A 24,108-nucleotide genomic window follows, 5' to 3' on the forward strand; every position below is an offset into this window, starting at 1 on the left:
CAGCACCTGTAATGCTTAGCGCCCTCAGAGCCGAGGGTAGGTGCTGTCCGCCATGTGCACTGTGGCACTCATGTTAAATGAGGGCATGGTAGGAAACAGATGACAGAACTTGAGCAAGACTCTTTTTTTTTTCTTTTTAAAACTAGAAAATTCTGTTTTGAATAGAGGTAGCCATAGAGTATCAAATTCTAAGTGTCCTGGCTGTTTGAGGGAGAAAAAAAAGTAAAGCGATTAAGTGATTCTGTTTTTTTTAATTGTAGAAAAGGAGCAAGAGGTTCTCCCAGGAGCCCTGGGGAGGGGGAGCGCTTCTAGATAGGGTTTGTGTAACTGTACCTCAAACCACAGCAGTCACGTGGGTCCGTTCTGCTTTGCTGCTGTTGGACTGCCTGTCGGAGGGTGTATTTCACTTCCCCCTCCAGCAAGGCCACTGCAGCATGTGCTGCTGGGATTAATCTTTGTCCACAATGTCTTTGCAAAGGCTTCTACAGCAGCAGAACAGCAATGGCAACTTGGAGTACCGTGCTGATCCCGCATATAGTGCCTACTCCACGCTCACGGGCCCGCTCACGATGGAGGACAGCAGAAGGATCCAAATGCTGGCAGACACTGTGGCTACTTTGCCTCGGGGACGAAAGCAGGTACTATTGCACTTCTGCCTACAATGTTCATGTTTGTCTGACGACGGCCCAAAGTGGTACTTGCTCCTACTTGTTGCCGCGAGTTCCTTGACCCCCAGCCTCACTTTCCATCCTTAAGAGTGAGTTTGGTTCGTATTCAAAAGAGAATTCTTTCCCCTCCTAAGGACAACCTCTGTCTACTAAGTCAGTCCACTCAGGACTTAGGAGTTATTGACTGTATGTGCGGGGAAGAAGGTGACTTGCAAAAGAGACAATGTAGCGCTCCAGAGATGGGGAAACAGTCTTAATTTTTTTAAAAGTAAGACTTAAATATTTCTTTTTAAGTATGTGCTCAAGTAAAATGAAGTTGTTGAGCACAACAAGCTTGAAGATGGTTTACAGGGATGCAGGCCGCATCATCTGAATTTTCCCCTTTGTGTCTCCATCGATTCTCTCACTCCTAGTCTCACCTCCAGGCCTAGGTAGTCCTACTAGTTCCCAGTCAAGAGACGATGCATCCTGGAATGCAAGGGTTGTGAACTAAATTAATTCTTCAGCTCCCGAGCACTGACACAACCCAGCGCTGTTGGGAAGGAAGACTTTCGTGGGGAGGTAAACATTGACTAAACAGCCAGTTTGGCTGCTTAGTGGCTGTGGCATCTTGAGCAAGGTGCCAGCCGTCCTCACATTATGTCCCTTACAAAAGGAGGCTATTGCACTAAATTCCATTCATTTGATTAGGCAACAGCAGAAACACCATCCTTGAACTTTGTGTTCCTTAAGTAAGGAAATATGTGGGGCACTCGGCGCTTGGTAGAGGCTGTTTGGAAATTTTTATTGCATAAACTTTCTTTAGAGATGAGCACTCACTTGGGTAAATCTATGTCTACAAGAATTTGTTCTGAAGTTTTGGCCTTTAATTAACCATGTATCTCTTTGTATATTTTGATCATATTGATTGGTCCAAAGTATATATTTGAATTTTCATACAGCAATTGTACACAAGATGTTTGGAATTGGCTGAGAGCCTGAGAGTATTGTTATGTGGTCTGCACTCTTGTGTGCATTGTCTTCTTCTCTGAATGCTTTTAACCTCAGTATTGCAGAGTTCCAGCTTGGGGGAGAGGCAGCTTCTTCTTTCAGTGATATGGTGAACTGATTTCTTGGCATTTTCCATAGCGATGAAGATGATGGCATCATTTGCCAAGACTTGATTATCACGTCAAGGGATGGATCTTTCCACATCTCCTTTTTAGCCCAAGCATTAAATCATGCTGGACCCCTTTAAGGTGAAAACCATCAAACTAACTAGATCAGCCACAAGGGCCTGTTTCCTTCCTAGAGAAGGGTTACAATTTAGGGACAGAATGAACAGGTGTTATACAACAGATATGTAACATGACTCTGAAAAACATCCTGCAGTCTGGTACCCCTAAACAAGGGACTCCCTAAGGTGGAGGCACAGACTCTTGTGCCTTGGGGTCAATTTTACACAGTCACACAGTGTTTAGTGTGTCAGGAAGATCTAGTGTGCCTGGAGAGGAGAGACAGACTTGTGGGTAAATTTCCTTGAGAAAGCAGTCCAGTTGGCTGTTGCCATCCACTCAGGTTCTAAAACCCCCACCCATGCAAAGCAAAGACTGCACATGCTGGAATCCCTGATGTAAAGTGTCGTCGTATTTGCATGTAAAATGCTAGGATCAGGTCTAATACCTAAGACATGATCACTGGCTATATGACTAGTTGTCACATTGTATCATTTGGAGAACGATGACCGTACAGAAACATATATGTTCAGTTTAGATGTCATGTTTTGTTTCTATGGAATCTCTTTGCCTTCAGCTGGTTGAATGGATGGATGCAGAAATCTAACTATAATTGGACCAGCCTCCAGAGCCACTGAGTAGGTTTGAGATGTTGTGAAATTTAGGAACTTCATTCTAGAAAAGTGGCAGGTTGGTGGGCGGGTTTTTACAGTAGTTGGAGAAAGAGGAAACGAAGCAGTGAAGAGGTAAAGACTTGGTGGTCAATGGCACTGAAGGCCAATGAGGCACATCTGGCTTTTAAGCCTGAGTAAGGATACTATGAATTGGAAAAAAACAACCAGTAGGATTCGGTGACTATTGGAGGGAATGGTAAGAGGGATTTAGGCGTATAAAATGTGTGAGCATGCAGACTTCCTAGACCATTGACTTATTACGTGTTCTCTATTTCTTCGCTTTCTCTTCTTGTACTCTTTAACATACTGTGTGATATACTTCCCCTATTCTTAAGACTTTTTCTGGTGGTGGCACTTGGTCTCTAGAGTGAGTTCCAGGACACCCAGGGCTATGCAGAGAAACCCCATCCCAGTTTAAAAACAAAAACAAACCCCCTTTTTTTTTCTATACCAAACCTTTGGAGCATGGTACCCATGGTTCTATGTAATCACTATCAGTGAAACTTTATGCAGGTGTATGCCAAGATTTCATAATTTTCCACGTGGACATTTGCTTCTTATTAATTGTTTTCTTAGAAACGCAAACAAACAACAGCAATGACAAAAGCCACCCCTCTGGCACTGTCTGCATGGTCTGCAGCCGGATTCCTGTGAGGCAAGAGTAGCAGCAGCGGCAGCAGGTGTCCCTCTGTCTGCTGTTATTTTCAACACTTTGAGGGCTGACGTCAACATTCGTACTTCTTGTTATTGTGGCTTTGGTTTCTGCAAAGCTATATCTGGCTAGCTCCTAGCTTCGCCTTAACCTTCAGAATCCACTGGGTGTTTGCACTCCTAATTGTTTAAAAATAGATTTCTGTGTGTGCCTATTATTTCAGTACCTGCATTGGTAGGGAGTGCCAGACACAGCAGTAACGCTGCTAATTTTGAACATAGGCTTTTGGGGCGAAGCCCCTGCAATGTAAAACCCTGAGGGAGGTTGATGGAAGAGAAGGGACGTCTTGCAAGCACGCCATGTCCCAGGGGTAGAGACAGTGCCTGCCTGACACTCTCACCAGGCTGTGATGAAGGTGGCTCTCGCCTAGTGTGGCAGTGAGAAACAGGAACCTGGCACACAGGTATGCAGTTTAATTATGAATTAGACCCAAACTGATTGCCATTGTCTAGTTTCCTTTGCGTGATGAAATTATCGCTAAATTGGAAGGTTCTAGAAAGCTGGTTTCATACACAATTTCGGTAGGGATGGTGCTAAATGCTTGTAATGGGTGTAGTTCTCGGTTGGGTTCTGCCCCCAGGGATGTTCTTTGGACTTTTGCCAGTATCTCATTAGGCAAAATCAATTCTGCAGTGTTAGGCTGGGTCTAATACCCAACTCTTCTTCTTTTGCAAAAGGTGTAGGTCTGTAATCAGACCTTTTTGGAAGCTAAAATGTCTTACTTAATCTCCCATGGGGGTATTATAAGTTAGGGTGTTGACTTCAGTTTCATTATTCTGGTGTGTCTTTGGATAGTTTGATCCTTTCTGTCTTAATTGTCTGACTTTCAAAATATGGGAGAGAACTATATTCATGGAACAGTTGGAAATAAAAGTGAGATATTGGAAAGAATTGGAAAGAATCATAATTCGAAACAAAGTGTTTAAAAAAATAAGAAGCCCACCTCTGAATCCGGACCTTCCTCTAACTACACCCACAACTCTTGCAGGAAATGAGTCCATAGAGCTAGGACAAGAACACAGGTCTGCCTTAACAGCCAAAGTGCTTCTGTGTTGGTCTCTGAGCTGCTTTGAGGAGGCTTCACCATCAAGCCGTGTTTCCGACTTCCTCTCTGCTTTGCCCGTCGACAGCTGCTGTGTTTGGTCTTGATTTTCCACTAAAGAGAGACCTGCGAATCGCTGTTTAGCAGGAGACACTCTGTGTGGAATATTAATGCCTTGCCTTTTAATTCGTCTCCCCGAAAGCAGAGGAACGTCCCTGTGTTCAGCCCCAGACATCACTACACTCCTGGCTAGTAAGACGCTAAGGAGCCTGGTTTGCTGTAGTCAGAGCCGAATGTGCCGCTTTCAAGTCTGCCAAATCGCTAACCCTAGACTTGTCATATTAGATAATGTGTAATAAAAGACAGCTGTTGCCAGCATATGCTGTGAATTGCACACCAGTTCTCCATTCATGAATTTCTTTCTTGTGTGTGTGCCATCACTACAACGCAGGAAGACTCTGGCTGGGAGGGCTGTCTGTCTGTGCAACACCTACTCCAAGGCCACATCTTCAGATAGGGCTGACTCGTGCCAGGGAGACAGACACAGAGACAACTTGATTCAGAAAACCCTTGAGAAGGCCTTAGGACACACTCCAAGTAACAGGCAGTTTATCAGGGGAGCAAGGCAGAAGCCTGAGAGTTTCTTTTATGTCACCCTTTAGACAGCTCAGATCAAAACCAAGAAGACTTTGTGTGATTGGCCACCATTGGAGAGTTTCACGGTAGCTAATGCATTTAAATTGCTTTGTATTTATAAACTTACTGTTTAAAATCTCTTCCAGTCCAGAAGGGAAACTAATTTATAGTCTGATTTTGTCTGGACGTTTTGTGTCACTGGTAACCCAAACATATCAGCCACGGGAGTGTTCCTCATTACTGTTTAGCCAGCAAGCTACACAGAACTGTTACAAGGAGAGAGGTGAGCAACTCCTTGCCTGAATGGAGAAGTCTGATCTATTTTAGATTTTAGATTTGAGTCTATCCATAATAACCTGTCACTAAAAAAGCATATTGAGGAAATCCTGAGGCTCACATCAATTCTATGTCTGCGGGGCTAAGAAAGGGGCATTGAACACTGTGCTAGTCAGATGTTTTATTAATTCTTGAAAACTGGTTAGTTCTTGAGGACTGATTAATTGTTAACATTAGTTTATTTAGCATTAGGTATTAAGATACCGCTATTTTACTTTATTTTCTCTTAGCCCTCTTTCTATACTACTTGATGGGTTTAAAATCCTTCTAAGTGTTTGAGATTGTCAAGGACCAGCCTTGACAAAAATATCTCTTGCCAGGGTAGGGGTGTAGGAATCAGAAAAATAAGTAAAAAGTATGAAGATACAAGTAAAATAATAAAATAGAATAGTATCAGGAGGAAGTTTCAGTGAATACTGAAATCACCCGTGTTTAATTTTCCACATTTTTATTTTTTTAAAATTATCTTTGTTTTTTTTCTAATGAAGCTTTAATTTAATGAAGGACAAAGTTAAAGAGAATCTCATCTGACTGAACTTGAATATTTTACCCGGGATCTCTCACCATCCTTCAGTTGCAGATGGCATCTGAGGTTTCGTTCTGTCTGTCTGTTTTACTATTTTTAAAGTCACAGTCTACTCGAGGCCTCTGTGAAGCACTGAGGTGAGAAGTAAAGCCAGGTTATCTCCCCAGAGCCCCAAAGCACACAGATGATTCGCTGAAGAAGTGAAGCGTTCAAACGCATACACTCTTCATCTAGATGGGTACACATGGGCACATACAAGCCTCCGTGTGGACAGTGATGAGAAATGGCAAACCATACCAGTAAGAGCACCGTTTTAAAAACCCAAAGCCCTCCATTGGGATTACAGTTAACAAAATTAAATACAGCTGAACTGAGTATTTGACAATCTGAATGAAGGGTGAATCCAAGGAGATGGCGATATTGAAAACAGATCAAGAAAATATGAACACAACCTAAGGGTGAGATGCTTGTGAATAGCGCCTTCTTTTTTTAGCTCCAATTCACAGGGATGCAGCTTTCTGATGTAACCGAAAAGTTCCTAACCCTGTTAATCTTTCCATTCCTCCCCCCACCAAGTGTGTGTGTGTGTGTGTGTGTGTGTACATTAAGTATTAAGGCAGAAAATCAGATTATGACAAACCATTCAAATTGCTGAAGGTATCCCATACCTAGTCCTTATAAATCAAAATTAGAAACTTAGTACAAGCCTAGAGGGTGATTTAGGGCCTGAGCCTTCCTGCTTGAGACTCCAGGTACAACTGACAAAAGACGATAATGCTGTTGTTACACAGAAAGCCTGCGTGGTGACATCATCTCTCCATTACATGTAGTGACCGGTGGCTGAATTTTTAACACCGAGGCATTCCAGAAAATTCGTGAACTTGTTGGCATTTGGTACCTGACAATGTGAATTTATGGTAATGTAGGCATCTATGGGATTTGTCCTGTATGCATTAATTTCTCCTACGTATTTTCTATGTATGGGTTTTATCCTCACATTATTTTTAGTTATCTCTATCAACCTCTTTGATTTCCCATTTTGTTTGTTTATGAATGACAATTGCATTATGTTGGCAGTTAAATGCCATGGCCGATCAGCAGGAGTGATGACTCAGCATGAAGAGCACATGCTGCTCTTGTAGGGGACATGGATTCAATTTCTGGTGTTCTCATGGAAGTTCCTGACAGGCAGTCTTTTAATCCCAGTTCCAAGGATCTGGTGACTTCTGACCTGCACAGACACGGGTCATGCACACCATGTCCATACATACGTTCAGGCAAAATATTCATATATATAAAATAAAAATAAACTATTTTTTAAAATATCATGGCTTAATTAGGGGAATAATGCTATGTTTTAAGCCCTTAGGACAATATTTTAAGAAAGGACTAATTAATAATTAACATCTGTAAAATATTTCTTAAACAGAAGAAATCAAAACTAAAACTGGTCACAGTCCCTTAAGACGAACGTCTCTCCTGTTGCTCACATTCTCTCTTTATAAGAGTTTGGGTCTGTCCTGGAGCCTTATTGTTTATACGACTTTTCCCAAAATGAGCAGAGGAGTGAATGTGTTGTTATTTATAGCATTATGAGGTTTCTTCACTTTTTTTTGGCAGGAAATCTCACTACGTTCTTCCTAAACTATTGTAAAAATAAACCATAATCAGAATTGAGGTTTGGAGTCCCTCCCTCATTTTTTTCCTGAGTCTATTTTTTTAGTTTCTATTCTAATTATGTGTGTGTGTGTGTGTGTGTGTGTGTGTGTGTGTGTGTGTGGTAGTGTTAGTCTCTCTCTCTCTCTCTCTCTCTCTCTCTCTCTCTCTCTCTCTTTCTCTGTATGTGTGTGCGTGTGCGCATGTGTGTAATGCTATGCATGAGGAAGTCAGAAGACAAACGCAGGAGCTGGTCCTCCCTTCCCATGGAGTAAACCTCTGCTGCGAGGTTTGGGAGCATCTTTACCCACTGAGCCATCCTGCCAGTGTCTTGAATCATATTTCTGTATGTGAGCTCATTCTTTACAGATTATCTTAACCTGGTAAAAAAGAGTAACACGTTGAACTGTTATAGTAAATCTAAGCATTTCATCTACAGCGATAGAAAATATGGACTATGGTCTTCATGCCATCCTCTGGGTAGGATTGTAAACTGCTATAGCTCATTGTGAGAGGTTGACATAATCATGGGTTAAATATAAAGCAATCCTTGGAAGCTTGACGTTCTGCTACAGGGAGCGAACATTCTCCTCACCCAATATCTTACTATCTGAGCCTCTCTTCATCTTCTCAGTAGAATATCTGGGAGTCCCTCTTCTCCCAAACTCTCCTTTGCTGTTGTGAGAGAACGGACATTACTAATCTCACCTAATAAAGTTTCCTGGATGGTGATGAAGAACAAAGTCCTTTGTAACCCAGAACAGTTGCAGACACATCTTAAAGACCTTGAGATAACTCTGTGCTCTTTGTATTTTTCAGCTTGCTTTGGCCAGATCAAGTTCTCTAGGTGAATTTTCCTGGTCTCAAAGGTAAAGAGATTCCTTTTCCCTTTTTCTTCCTTCCTTCCTTCCTTCCTTCCTTCCTTCCTTCCTTCCTTCCTTCCTCCCTCCCTCCTTCCCTTCCTTTCTTCCTTTTTCTTTTTTAATAAGTCTCTGTCAGAGATGTTTATGGATGTAAGTGCTCCAGTATGTGTGCTTGCACGCGTGTGTGCGCGCATTCTCACCTGTACACACGCACAATAGTATGCACCACTAACACATAATAGAATTACAGAAATGAAAACTAGTTTCCATTGTAACAATAATTGTTAATACTAAATATATTCCAAATATGATGCTTTGTTATTTATGCAGTTTAAACTTTTTTTCTTACAGAAAGCTTGTTACTGTGGAAAAGCAGGACAATGGAGCATTTGGATTTGAAATACAGGTGGGCAGTTTGTAAACATTCTATGTTTTCAAGGGAGAAGCAGACACTAATTACACCATAACATTTGGAAAGAGCAATGTGGTTAGGACAGGCTTAGAACGACGATGGGGACTGGAGTTTATTTAGTGTGTGGCTGATTTTCCGTATGTTAAATACTACCAGGGGGAGAAAACACTTCTGTTTCCCTAGAGACGCTCTTCCTCCTTGCGCTGAGCCACTGCAGTCTTAATGATAGGTCAGACACAGATGCTTGACACTTCAGGACTTTAAGAGGAAAGCAAAAGACATTTTACAGAAGTTTATTTTCATATAATCATATTCTTGTACTGTATATCTATCAGATTCTAAATACTTGAGCTGGGCATGGTGGTTCATGGCTTTAATCCAAGCACTTGGAAGGCAGAGGGTGGAAGGGAGTTCCAGGCTAGCCAGGACTACATTGTGAAACCCTGTGTCACAAAACTAAAAGGGTAAGTTAAGAGGAATACTTGTGAGATAGTATATTTGTATATATAAATCCAGATATGTCTTAATAGAGACCCAACATTTCTTATTGAGTACAACAAGAAATTTGTAACCCTTTCCCCATGATAATAAGATAATAACTCTATTACTTGAAAACCACGGGTAGAAATTTTTACCCTTCTTCATGGGTTTCAGTGTGGCTGTCCAAGAATATTTTTTATGTGTTGCCTGTCTTTTCACAATTATGTTTGTGAAGATGGCTAACGGAGGCAGTCACTTGGGCTGTCATCTAATCGAGAGCAGTAGTAACAACTCAAGTCTTAAGTTTTCACATCATTTCTGCCTTTCTTTCTGATGTGCTTTGCAAAATCGCGTTCTCATGCTCTATGTCAGATTGTAGATCTTTGCTCCACCGAGTACTGCTTTTGGAAAACCTTGGTGTGATATCAACCCCATAAAGGAAGCTGAGTGTATATTTTAGGAGCCAGAACAGGAAACTGCTGCCTTTAACATACTCTCTGAGTAAAGAAACAACATAGAATGATCAAGGAAGTAATGGGAGAAAAGGCTTCTGCTTTCTGAGATCCCTAATTAAAAATTTACCATATAAACATGGAGTCATAATTTTCCACAAAAATGGGGGAAAATCTATGAGATTTTAGAAGTATGGGCCCCTCACAGGAGCCACCTGCCTTTCTTTGAAGAGATGCTGCATGCCCATCACGGGCCTCTTCAAGATTGCCTCATGGTAGCAACTGGAAGCAGGGTGACCGAGTACCTGCCTGTCTTGTTTTCCTACTGGTGGGTCATGTTGTTGCATCCTTCCCTGTCTCTCTCACCACAAGAGTGTGTGTAGAATCACACACATCAGCATTTTACTACACAACGGGCAGCAGACACGTGAAAGTTTTGGCGCTCAAGGAGCCCTGATGGTTCTAGTCCTAAGCTAGATAACAGTGCATACATGTTATGTCAGAAGTCAACAGTTTGCAGCAGTGCTCGTGACATTTACTTTCCAAGCCAGTGACAGTGTGAGGATAGGAGATGTGGGTGTGAGGTGGCCTGTGACCAAGTAATAAAAACTCAGAGACTGTAACATCAGGGCCAGCTTGTTTGTGGGCGCCATTCTGTAACATGAGGGGCCTGTTTGTGGGGTTTCTGTCCTGCCCAATACCCCGGCCATTTAGTTCCAGAGAAAATCACACAGAGAGCTCCATAAGTTATAAAACTGATTGGCCCGTTAGCTCAGGCTTCTTATTAGCTCCTATAGCTTATATTAACCCATTATTCTGATCTATGTTAGCCATGTGGCTCAGTACCTTTCACAGTGGGGCAGATCACATGTTGCTTCTTCAGAGTCTGGGCAGGAGTGGGCGGAATGGGCTTCCTCCTTCCTAGAATTCTCCTGTTCTCATTGCCCCACCTCTACTTCCTGTCTGGTTGACCTGCCTATACTTCCTGCCTGGCCAGTCAGAGTTTATTCAAAATATGATTGACAGGATACAGACAAGAGACACCAAGAGACAGATACTAAGGTTCACCCTGAAGGTCAGAAAAACAAAGCAGCCAGCCACTGGGTATTACCTCTACCTCAGTTCCAAAATAGTGATCCTGGCTCTAGGAAACCTCTGAATGAGACGGAGAATGAGAGCTGTCTCCTTCTGTTTTATAATCCTCTCTAGATCTGGAATTAAGGGTGCGCACTACTGCCTGGTTTCTATGGTAAGCCAGTGTGGCTACTGGGATTCAAGGTGTATGTCATGCTGACTGATCTGTAAGGCTGGCCAGTGTGGCTGTTTTACTTTTCTGATCTTCAGGCAAGCTTTATTTATTAAAAACACAAATGAAATGCCACCACAAAGTATTCTTTCCTGAGCCTACATAGATTTTGGGTTTGCCTTTCTATCTCTAATCCCCAAATTGACAACTACACTCTGTTCACCTTGACACCTGGGAAGAAGGGCACATCTTCCTGTTGATGGGGAGTACAAGAACAGTGACTTCTAAAAGGTGTATCAGCTCAGTCTTTGGCTCTTGAAGCACATGAACTAGTTCGGCTCCTCTTTCTAGAAGGAGCTGAGCTGTGGTGTGGTCTAGGGCAGGAAACTCTCAAAAAGGTTTCTGATTCGGGTGGGACCTGTGTTGAAGCTGCTCTGCTTTTCAAATGGAGGATTCTAAACACTTTATAGTTGAGCAAACATCTTGTAGCATTTAGCAGAACCAAGTGGCTCGCTCTTAAAGCAACATGCTTACAACTGATTATGGTGTCTCAGCCATAGATTTCTCGAGAAGGAAACAATACTCTAATGTGGCTTAATTTTTAGTAATCAGATCTTTAAAAGACAACTCAAAACATTGATTTTGGTTCTAGATGGAACTCCATTCCACAACTAAAATCATTAAATAGGAAAGCATGCTTGTTTGGAGTTATGGGAGTCCTATATCTATCAAATGTCTCCTTAGCGTTTTTTATATTTTGACGTGAAAACTAAAAACATCGCCAATAAAACCCAGTGCCACTGAATTTTTGTATCAAACCAAGACACTTGGGGAAGCATGTCTCTTTTTATTTAGTTGGATGACGTGGGAACTGACAAGAATTCAGGGCGGGAGGGGTCTTGTGCGCTCAAAAATGAAACTGGTCTAGTCGATTAGACCACTTAGAACAAACATAGGACAGATTGCCGTTATTTGCAGAACTCCGATTTAATATAAGCACTGCTGGTTTTATTATGTTGGATATATGAAATATCCACAGTCTCCCCTCTGGATATTTTGTGTCTCATACTCTTCCCCAATGCCTGCTTTAGCCTGCTAGACCCACAAGGAGCTTTTCCTTTGCACATGGCTACCATTGTTTCATCCCATGGAGAATAAGAAGTTTAATTTCTTCCTTAATAAATACACAGTGATAGCATCGGGTGGTCTCTGGGATTTGAAAACAAATCATTTAGATCCACTTGCATCCCACTTTCTTTTTCATGCCAGATGTTCTTTGTGAATGGAATTGGCTGCCAGTTATCTGCTGGAATTACAAAATTGGTACCTTCCGTTCCGTGTACAGCGAGGAAAGCTTTTCCAAGTTGTCCTTTGCACTTAACTATTGTGCCACTTAATGCTGTTGGCACCAGTTGATGTTCTGACGAATATTTGTTGACATCTTTGAAAAGTTACTATGTACCCACTTCAATTTTATAGACCTACAGGCTCCAGAACCAGAACATCTCCTCCTCAGAAGTGTGCACCATGATCTACAAAGTACAGGAAGACAGCCCCGCTCACTGTGCTGGCCTGCAAGCTGGTAAGCTAGCTCTGTCCATGCTAGAATCTATTTAAATAGCAGGAAACTTTTTGAGAGTAAAGGTTGAGTGAATGTGAAGTGGTTGCTTGGAATTTTCTTGAGCGACACTGGGGGTGGAACTTGCTTGTTTGTCTTCATTTCCATGTCGGGAGGCTTTGCTTAAGTAACTAATAAAATCTTCATTTTCCTTGGCGTCTCCCAGGTGACATCCTTGCAAATATCAATGGTGTGAGCACAGAAGGCTTTACCCACAAACAAGTGGTTGACCTGATCCGATCATCAGGAAATCTGCTAACGTAAATATCCACTTAGTTGCTCTGGGGTTTCAAAGATGTTTTGGTGTCTAAGAATGTTTGGGGGGGGGTTGTTGTGAGTGAATAGACTATTTGTAGGTCACCAAAAACAAGGCAGCATGCACAGCTTTGGGATGGGCACAGACAGTTTTATGGGGTTCTTTTGTTTCTCAGGGTTTCATGAGTCATGAACGTATTGTTAATGTCTGAAGTCAGGGAATGTCACTAGACAAAGGTGTTTTGTAGAAGGGACATCATTTGTTAATGTATTTTTGATATCTGATTTAATAAAACTGGCACACATTTCTTTGGACCAAGAGAAACTGGTCCTGCTTCCATGGTTCCTGTAATCTTTCAGCTATACCATTTTTCTCTCTGTCATATTCTCAAACATCTTGTTTTCCTCTGTTACTGTTCCATAAGGATTAGTGAAAAAAAATTCCTCAATGTTCCCCACCTTGGAATATTCATAGTAACATGTACTCATGTTCATCTTATCAGAATGACACTGGTCTTCCCAGCTGCTCAATGGGCTTAATCTTTGAGGCTTATTTTAAAAACCTCAAGGCGATAAATATGCAAGGATAGTCATTGCATCCACAATGACATATAGACAGCACTGGGCTTGCTTATGTTTGTTCCAAGAACCCAGTAAGATATTAATAAGCAGTTACAATTGAATTTATTGTTGCATTAAAATCATATATAGTGAGAAAATATTAAGTTTTTATCTCTATGTATGTTCTAAAGAGGCAAAAATAAAGACCGTTGAACTCTAAAAAAAGCTTTCTAAGAAAAACTTGAAGTGTTTTAGTTGCAGTTATTGATAACCAATATAAGGAAGGAGAATAGTGCAACAGGGGAGTAAGAAAGTGGCCAGCTGAGATTTGATGTTCAAAGTGCTCCACTCTAGCGATGTACCATTGGAGCTGAAGAAGAAATGGCCTTCTGAACTCCTGGTAGGAACACTGGGGTAAAGAAAGATGTCTTTGAGCCCTGGAAAAGGATTTCACATACCCTGAGGACAAAGTGAATTTGGCAGCTAGTGGATTAGAGAGAAAGCATGAGCAATGAAGTCATAGTTGGCCAAACATCAGATCTCGAGGAGCATTGCTGTGCCAGGGAGTTTACATTTTATTCTGAGCCAGGTGGTTTCAGCGTTGCCTAATTCTTTTTGTTTCGTAGCCTCCTTGTCCGCCTGGCTTTCTTCCTTTATGTACAGTGAGTGCCCGAGGTAAAGAGGGATTAGTTGAGTTCAGCCGACTAGTGAGTGACAATGGAATGGGATCTAACCTGCCATGAATGTCAACATTTGCTGTTTCCAGTTACAGCTGTTCATGGTGAGCTGCCAGTAGAATTTACCAGATCCTTCATGATACGTCAAAGGAAATTCTGGGTGGGTGTGTTGAGGCAGTTTCATGGATGACAGATGAGGGCAGAGTGGGGCCCCGCCCTCTGAACTCTCGTTCTCAAGGGTAAAAGTTAGGAAAGCTCTGGCCTCAAAGGAACCTAGAACCAGATAGATAAAATGCTATTGGTCAGAGTCAGAAAAATATGAACCACATAGGCAAAGCAAGAAGACCACAGACAAATAAGGTTAGAGATGGTTCTTAGAAATAGATGATTGATACTGTGATCAATGAGATACTGTGGACAAATACTGAAGGGAGGGCACATCTCTACAGCTGTGCACATCCCTTACTTAGACAGGCTTGAGCAACACTGAGAGTCTTATGAAGCTTTATGGTGATTCTGTTGCCCACCAGACACAGACTGTCTTGATTAGAAACCAGACAGAATTTAGACTACCATCTTATTGTGTTGGGTGTGATGCTGGAAGAATAGGTGGGTCACATATAGTGCTCTTACCACGTTTTAAATTTTTCTCACACTTCTATGAACATAATTACAATGTACTAGTCAGAAGGAATTAGAACAAATACTTTCAAATGCTTAAGAGTATGATTCAAAGGTGAAATTAGCTATCATACTCAGATGGGGAATTTGTAGTCAAAACAACAATCAAAACAAACCAGCTCCAGAGAGAACAAACCTCCTATTTTTAGAAAACCTTTGATGTAAGAAGAGAAGAGCATTGTTAAACTGATAATTCTAACAAGGCCATTTGTAAACTAAAGGGTTTGAGATGAAATAGCCATACGAGGTTGCAGACAAAATTACCCTGCTTCAACTAGCAAACTGAGCCCCCTGCAATGAATGTCCTGAATAACATTTTTCTTGACATACTATCTGGCTCATAGTAGAAGTCCAGTGAATATTCACCAAATGGCTGAGATTATTCAGTTTGTCCAGGCAAAAATCAGTTCTAGTGGAGAGTAACCACCATTAGCAAATAGTGCCTTCTAGAAAATGAGCTAGGGTTTGCAAATTAACAACATCTTTCTCTCTACATTTTGTCAGACACTTTTTCTTCCCCCTTTCTCTCTCCCAATGTTCTTGGAAAACTTGGCTTAGGTTCATATGCTCAAGTGTCCACAATCGTAGTTGAACACATTGGGAAAGGTGGCACTTATGTTGAATATGTCTATTCTTCACATGTGGTGCTTCACAGGGATGGCACCCCTTTGAAGGCATAGCTCTGCGACTTACCCCCACCTGTCCTTTCTCTTCAAACAGGATAGAGACTCTTAATGGAACAATGATTCACAGGAGAGCAGAGCTCGAAGCAAAGCTGCAGGCATTAAAGGTAATTTCTTTTAGGAGAGCACATCATTTTTCGTCCTTGAATGTATGAGGAGTAGAATAATGATCTGTCGGAGGAACTGAGATAGCCCTTGAAGGGGAAATGGCAGGACACATCTAAACTGCTGACTTGTCAAGGGCCAAGCAATTACTCTCTCAGGAATAGCTAAGACTGTGAATATGTGTAAATCACCCTCTTCCTTCCTCATGCAGAGTCTAGGAGGCTCAGAGAGCCAGCGGGAAGGCATCTTACCTGAAGAACTATTCACGGATGCACCTGTGACACTCTTGATTTACATTTTGTTTAAGGAGGAAAAAAGAGTGGGGGTATGCACCGAGTGCTGCAGAATGCTAGCAGGCCCAGCACGTTGCTTTCCCAGAGTCCTTTGCCTCCTTTCCTTCTGCACCAGCCTAAAAATGAAGTATCTGCCACCAACCCTGTGGCTGTCCTTGAATTCGCCAGTACTATCGAACACACTATTGCCGTGAAAGGAAGGAAAAGGGTCACAAGTGACAGTGCCTAATGCAGGATGCTCAGTGCATGGCTCTTTGAAGGTTTTCAAAATCTCAGTTCTCTTGGCTGGTGATTGGTGAGCCTTCCAAGTTATGAATTCCAGACTCTGAAAAAGTGAGTCAAAGATGGCTCCTGACTCCTCCCAGGTCCCAGTTGATGATCTCATCTTAGTGCTACTCCTGTAGGCCAATGGAGCAGTCAGCCTATGCAGAGATGGCTTGGCTACAAGCAAGCTCCTTATTGTACTTTGTAAAAACCCGCATCCATTAGTTTTTCACATGAAGTACACTCATTAACTATTGGTTTCACTATTTATATTTTATCTAGAATCTTTTCCTTCTACCATGATCATTTAGCAAGCCAATTTGATATTGGGTTAGACACTCTTGCAGTAGTGTCCATCCCCATGAATTTTAAAATCAATTAAAAAATCATTGATGAATCCTCTCAGCTAAGATATGGAAAGGAATTAAATTTTATTCATACAATACATGAAAACATTTGAAATCTTTGTGGCTTTCATTTTTCAAATTTTGAATATGTTTTCCCATTTTCATTTCATACTTCATATACTCCAGAATAATTACCTTCATGCATTTTCAAATGCATTCTCTAGCAGAAAAGATAACCTTTGTCTTTTAAGTTTCATATCTTTAGTTAATTTTCAAATATTTAATTAATTTACTTTTCTTCTCATATAGCATTGGCTAGGATCTTCAATATACTGTAAATTGTTATATATTCTTCACTTTAATGAACTGCTTCTAAAATTTTTATGGCATTTATACAAGAGGTAATGAAAACTATATACTATCTTTAGGCTTATTAAAACTTCCAAAGTTTAATTTTTTTGTAAACAGCGAATAATCTTGGTGAATATCTTCTTTCAGATGTCCTCAACCTTTTGTTTTAAAAAGGGGTAATGAAAAATAGACTAGTTATTTTATGTTTTATTACATGAAATAATACATCTATATACATGAAATGAAAGTACTTACTTAAAAACACTATTTCATAGTGTTCAGTGATTTCTACTCTTTGAACATAATTTTAACAAAATTTCTGAAATTTTAATGTGCATAATTAGCTAGTTTTAACTATCAATGTGCAAGCCTTTCAAAATCTCTGTTCTTTTCTAGAATATAAGTAGGTCCTTAAATTTACTTTGAATGTCTATTTAAGAATGCACCTTCCTCGTATTTACTTCAGGGTATTTATCAATTAAAGCATACATAATATGAAATTTTATTACGAATAGCTTGAAGTGAAAACATACACTAATGTCTCATTGGTGGGCTCGCATTCTTCATCTTTCCATGGGTGTTTGTTGTTCTCTCATATTACTTTATTAAATAATGACCACTAGATCTTCTCAGAAATGCTCTTATATTTCTCTGCTACTCTTGAAGAACTGGTTTCTAGGTAATTAAAAGTGTCCTAGGTTAATGAGCTCTAAATTTTGTTTTCTTAGTTCTTTAAAAACCTTTGATATATTTGTTTATCAAGAAGCTCTTCAATATTAATCAGTTGTCAGTCATCTACATTAAATTTTTTTTTAAAAAATTCATTTTTTTTTTGCTTTTTCATATTGAGTTCTTTAATTCATCCAGAAACAATCTTTGCATGTGCTATAAAGTATGGTATAATTGGACTTTTCCCCATATGCACAGGCAGTTCTCCCAATAAAATTTACTTTATATTCTGCTTTTCTCCTCAGATGAATTGCTATGAAACTTATATTTTAAAATAATTTTTATGTAAGTCCATATTTACTTAAATGTTTTCTATTGTGATATGCTGGTTAATTTGTTTTTTTATATCCAACTTAGTGTAGACAATATTTTTCTGTCACAACAGTCAGCTCTGTCCTATCAGCTGGCTCCCAAAATAACTGCACAGAAACATATTATTAATTATAAATACTTGGTCTATAGCTTAGTCTTGTTGCTAATGAGATCTTATAACTTGAATTAACCCATATTTCTTCTCTATGGTCTACTATGTGGTAGCACCTTTTTTATTTAGGAATGGCATATTTATCTGTCTGACTGATGATCACTCCCTCCCCCTCCCACCAACTCTGTCCTTCTTCTCCTCAGTATTCTCTCAATTTGGGTCTCCTATCTACTTCTTACTTCTTTCTGTCTAGCTATTGCTTAATCAGCTCCTTTATGAAAAACAAACAAACAAAACAATCAAAGGTACCTTGGCAAAGACATTTCTTCACCGTGTACAACAAGTTTATTCTATAACAACTCGATTTGCAGTCGCGTTTGATAGCTAATTGGACAGTGTTCTTATTCTGTTGGTCATCTGTCAAATCATCAGGTTCCATGAATAAATGCCAGAGGTTTGATTGACATTTCATTTTATATAGATAGGCAAGACCATTAAATATTACAAAGTATTTTATATTCTTTTTTTGTAGGTTATTGTTTTAGATTTCTATTGCTGTGAAGAGATACCATGATCACAACAACTCTTATAAAGGAAAATATTTAATTGGGGTGACTTACAGCTTTAGGGGTTTAGTCCATTATCATTATGGTGGGACATGGTGCCATGCAGGCAGATATGGCACTGGGAGAGGAGCTGAGAGTTCTACATCTTGATCCACTGGCAACAAAAAGGTGCCTGTGTCCACACTGGGAGTGCTCTGAGCATAGGCACCCTCAAAGTCTGCTCTCACAGTGACACACTTTACCCAACAAGGCCATACCTGCTTTAACAGGGTCAGTTCCTAAAGACATATCTGTCTGTCTGTCTGACTGTCTGTCTGTCTGTCGGTCTGTCTATCATCCCAGCCACAGTTTCCCCTCCCTCTTCTCTACCCCACTCTCCATACCACAGTTGTCTTGGCAATTTTAATATTTTTTCTTTGCATCTTTCAAAAAAATCTGATCATCGTATACATATAGGTCATACAGTCATTTGCTATATCGTCCTTTGTACGTTATGACTTTATTATGGTTTTTTTGTAAAGGTAAATTTTTATGGTTAGATATAGGCATACGTTAATCATTTTATGCTATTGTTAATAATCAAACACTTCATTGGACCATATATACAGTCTCCCCTAAGTTGTTTGTGTGTTATTTGTTGTGCTCTATAAGGGTCGTAGCTGTAAAATGTGGATCCGGGTTCTTTCCTTCTCTGCTGTGCTGTCTCGGCTAGGTTTGCATCAGATGAGGGAAACAGTCAGAGGCATCGTTATTTTGTCCTTTAAGGTGATTCTTGAAGCTCTTTTACTTTAGGTATGAGTACTTTTGATGAATACATTTCAGGTTCAAGAGGCTCCCATCTAAACCCTATTTTTTTTTTAAACTGGGTTTTATGATGCTTATGTATTAAATTTTATTCAATACATTTCTATGCATCTGGTAAGAACGTCTTTTCAAAGATTTATTAAAAAATATCTATCAATATGGTGAGTGGTACTAAGTATTTTTCAAGTGTAAAAGCACCCTTTAATGTTGAGCATAAACCCGGCATGGTCACCTTGAGACTGGCAATCATTTTGCATTCTTTTAGACTTACTTTGCTACTATTGGTGAATTTTGAAAATCACCCTGATTGACCTATATTTTTATTTCTCAGACTCCTTCTTAGGTTTCAGTGTTAAACTTACTAAGTTTATGACGTGAGCTGGGTTGTTCCTCTTTTGTTCTCTGGTAGAATTTTTATAATGCCATCTGCATCATTAGGACTTGGGGTTCTTTCTGGGGGGGGGACACTTTCAAACCACAGTTTCAATTTCTTTATTAGTAGTAAAACTACTCAGATGATTTTTTTTTTTGGAACAGCATTAGTGGATTCTATTTTGGTCAATAAAGTTTTCTAATATGTGTTTTCTAATAAAGTTTTCAAATATATGGCAGAACCTGATACAACTTTTTTTTCTTAACATGTAAACATCTGCTATAGATGCGATTTTTGTCCTAATTATTCATGCATTCTATTTTCATGCTTCCTTTTGTTCCTCTTAGTAATTTTTTCTAGAGTACTTTCTAATTATATCATCTCCTTTCCTGCTCTCTCTCTCTCTCTCTCTCTCTCTCTCTCTCTCTCTCTCTCTCTGTGTGTGTGTGTGTGTGTGTGTGTGTGCGTGTGTATCTGTGTGTCTTTCTTTCCCTCACTCTCCTGGCTACTTTTTGCTCCAACTTAATTAGGTCCAGACTCATACGTCATTCATATTTTTTAAAATAGGCACTGATCTTTATGTCTACAAGACATGTGACACTAGCTCTGGCCAAACCATTTTATTGGATGCATTGTCTATTGTCTTTTTTGCTCCTCACATTACCTTGTGGCATTCTGTTAGAAATGCCTTAGGGTCTTTCGATTTGTCTGCCTTACTGATGACATCAGCAGTATCCTTGTTATCTGTTTTCCAAACAGCATGTGTTCCTTCTAATTAGCTTTTACATGTGATTCCTACTTTATTGACAAACTATTCCTTTTTATATCTATCTGTTCTTATTTCTCTCAACTTTTTGTGCTTATGAACACTTGTTTTATTATTTTTTCTTTTTTTTTAATCAGAATTTATAAATTTTTACTTGGTGTCTGTTTTGAATCCTGCCTGTTACTTTATTACTTGAAGAAAATCCATGTCCTTAGTGTTTGGTCAAAAGCATCACCCCAGCTCCCTAACACCCCCTTATACAAAGAGTCTGGAATATTATAGTCAAGGGCCTCATTCCAGCCCCTGGCATCCATCTTTGGAATGTTGGGTGGAAAGTTCCAGTTTAATCTCCCTCCTCTGGGAGTTGCCTTGGTCCAGACTCCACCTCCGGGAAAGCCTGTCAAGCAGTGACCCCTCCCTAGCGAGGGTTAAGAAAGCCTGCCAAGCGGTGATCCCCTTCCCAGAGAGGGTCAGGACCATTCCCACAGGCTACTGAGGCTGCCCCCTGGAGAATGCACACGTGGTCTTCGGGTTTCGTGTGGTCTCCCCTTTTCTCTCTCTCTCTTCCCCTTGCCGTACTTTCCTGGTGCCACCCGGGAGGAATTATTTGCCTTGGCAGAGAAGCAATCTAAGAAATATTCCTAACACTGAGTAGCATGCCGTTCCTGTAATTGAACATCTGAGGATGCTTTGGAGTTGAGTGTCAGCTTCTTCATTTCCATGGGACAATTGTACAATTCCCTCCACACTGAGCTTCAAACCTCCCCTTGCAGGGCTAGGTCTGGCAGCTTGACTACCGCTCTCAGAAAGTAAACAGCACTGTGTGGCTCAAATTATGAGACATCGCTGTGTCCCTGTTTCCGAAGGCGCCTCCAGCAGCTAGCAGCTTTTGTCGGCCTCCTTTTCTTAGTTCCGAATACTCTGCCAGGGTTCATTTGTCAGGAAGGAAATTTGGCTGAGCTCTTTGTGTTAAATAGACACATTGAAACCACATATTAGCACAGGATCTAAACTCCTAGCTAACTCTTGATGCTTCTGCTTGATGTATCTGGAAGTTCATTTCTGTTTTCCATCCTGCATTTGTGTCTCACAACTAATCTTAAACGATGAGATGTGTATCCCTCAAGGCAGAGACAACTGTCTCACCTATAACTAAAGTCAGGCTGACTTCCCCTCTACACGATGACATTTATTTTGCATTCCCCACACATGAACATTCAAGCTGCAAAGACTCGTTAGAGCCCCAGTCTCTTCTCTCCTCTGGAAGAAGTTGTCCCTTCTGAGTCACATCTTCAGGGATTTCCTTTATCTTAACCTATGTTTCAGATGCTTAGCACAAATAGTGGACTGGTTAAAAGAGCAAGCTTTGAGTCTATCTCTGGTACCCATGACACCCATTCTATACATAGAGAAATACTTTGCTTCAGTGAAATTTTATTTTCCGTCCTCCAGCAAAATTATGACAGTTGATGGCACATTATTTGTAAGGCGGCAGTGAAAAGGTAAGCGGCCAGGAGAAACGTTATTTGCCTTATGGAGAATGAAAAGGCTGGGGCCATAGCTGGAACCAGCTCCTCGTGTGTTAGCCGAGGGTTGTTTTTAGGAAGCTGTTCTCTTATATATCCATAAAGCAGTATTTATCTTTCCCTGCCATGTAGGGGTCCAGGGTCATCATGGGGTATCCTATGGCCAGATCCACATATGCTTTACCACGCCTCTGATACAGAAAGTTGAGATCTTTCTGAATGTATGATTGGGATGGCAGTAACACAGTCAGAAATCACCCTGAGGATAGTACAAAACAGTTTCACATTAAAAACAGTCACCCTGGTATCTCTGCTCTTTCTACTTGTATTTTCTTGGTGTAAGTCGTGGCACATCTAGATGACTAGGTTGGACCAGCAAACCAGTGACCATAAAACCTTCTGCCACAAATATAAACTATTTGGAAAGCTCTGACCGTGTACGTTTGCAAAGTAAATTCAGAAATAACATTTTTGTCTTTGTGTTTTTGAGTTTTGACCATTCCTATTCCTCTCCTGTGCTCTATTCTCTTGTAAGAGATAAATACCTTGAGCAAAGAAGCCATGTGTAGGTACACATTGGTAGCTCTGGCCAGCCCTGTGCTCCATGAGCATCTGGTTCTGGCCTTCTCATGACTCTAGACCTGTAAGATGACAAGAGCAGTGGCGGCTACTGCCAGCCCCCCATGAAGGCTATAGAATGATATCACAGTGCGGAAGGAAAAACAAATGAACTTCGCCAGCATTTTGTTGCTTTTGTTATTTGACTGAATATTGGCAGCCATAGAATTGCCTCAGATGCTGCTGTGAGACAGACTGAGTGTTCTCCAGACCGAGCAACGACCCCTGCTCCGCTTACTCATTTAATGATGTTCTGGAGATTTTCTCTTCCTCTCTTTCTCCCATTTCCTTTCAAATGTACATTAAAAATAATCTTTCTATTTTAATCACCATTTACTCCCTCCAGGTGATGGCATACAAAGTATTGCTCTTTTCCAACTAGGCCATCTTTCTTGTGGGCAAATGTCCTTGGCAAGTGTGAGCTGTACCCACATGCTGGCCTTGCTATGGGGACCTAAAATGCCAAAGGCAGGGGTAAAGCAGGGGGCAGGAAACAGGAAGCAGAGTGAGCATGTCACACCTGCCTGTCCATATGGCTTCTTCCCAGTTGGCTTTAACTTCCATTGACTTGGCTGCTCTGTGACTGGACCAGGCCAGGCCTTGTGTGCTGGGTGCCTGTTCTCATGGTCTCCTCATTCTCACGAGGGTAACTCTTTTCATTTGCCACAGCAGCCAAGGAAAGAGAGTTGTGAAGTCTGGGTATTGGCTGGGGACACAGTTCAGTTGGTAGAATGCTTGCTTAACAAGCATCATGCCTTGGGATTGCTTCTCAGAACATCATAAATGGCATGGTGGAGCATGTACTTGGGAATCGAAAGCAGGAGAATCCAAAGTCCAATGCCATCTTCAACTACATAATGTGATCAAGACTCAAGGTTAACTTGGGCTACATGAAATGATATCTCAAAACAAACAATAAAGCTAGAATGCTTAAGTGTGTTCTAGGTGGATGTCTAATAAGAGGATTATTTCAGAGCCAAGACTCTGATTGATGGTGGTATTTACTAAGCGTTTACTAATCTTTAATTGTTAGTACAAACTTTTACATCTGTTAACGCCTCCATCCCTGAGACTCTGTGCTTTTTTATTCCACGTTATCTGTATTATTCATATGGAAAAGCAATCTGGTTCTATATTTTAGGAATAAAGTTACGTGAACTTCACTGGTTTTCTTGTTCTTGAAGAGAATACTTGTTGACCCTTGAGCAATCAGAATTTCTAATATCCTATGTAATTCAGCAGAAGTCTTTAAAGAAAGGGAGTACCTGGCCATGCTGTATGTCTCCACTGCCTTGCCTCCTTGGGATTTCCTAAGACTCAAAATGTTTCCCCCTGTCTTTTCTCACAGCAAACCTTGAAGAAAAAATGGGTGGAGCTCAGGTCTCTGCACTTACAGGAACAGCGCCTGCTGCATGGTAAGCTCAATTTCCTGTCAGGAAACCACATTCTCATCACACCCTCTCTGTATTTCTGCCTCCAAATATTTTAAGATTATCGCTATTACAGTAAAAGTCTAGTTAGCACAGATGAAGGACACTAGCCTGTGCTTT

The 24,108-nt window shown here is 40.7% G+C and overlaps 1 protein-coding gene across 3 annotated transcripts in view; it reads left to right on the forward strand.

Moving 5' to 3' along the window:
* The window catches only part of LOC119819176 (cytohesin 1 interacting protein), a 63,149-nt gene that overhangs the window by 33,311 nt on the left and 5,730 nt on the right, over positions 1-24,108 (forward strand). For 2 of the 3 annotated variants that reach the window (XM_038337236.2, XM_038337237.2), the window contains 7 exons: positions 479-638; positions 8,284-8,333; positions 8,679-8,733; positions 12,397-12,499; positions 12,702-12,795; positions 15,430-15,499; positions 23,907-23,973. In XM_038337236.2, coding sequence (XP_038193164.1) covers positions 570-638; positions 8,284-8,333; positions 8,679-8,733; positions 12,397-12,499; positions 12,702-12,795; positions 15,430-15,499; positions 23,907-23,973 — 508 coding nt within the window. In that variant the 5' untranslated portion in view covers positions 479-569. Of the gene's footprint in view, positions 1-428; positions 639-8,283; positions 8,334-8,678; positions 8,734-12,396; positions 12,500-12,701; positions 12,796-15,429; positions 15,500-23,906; positions 23,974-24,108 lie in introns of those variants that run through there. The other variant, XM_038337235.2, reaches the window with a different exon arrangement.

The sequence above is a fragment of the Arvicola amphibius genome, chromosome 7 (genome assembly GCF_903992535.2).
Source record: "Arvicola amphibius chromosome 7, mArvAmp1.2, whole genome shotgun sequence".
NCBI classification, from domain to species: Eukaryota; Metazoa; Chordata; class Mammalia; order Rodentia; family Cricetidae; genus Arvicola; species Arvicola amphibius.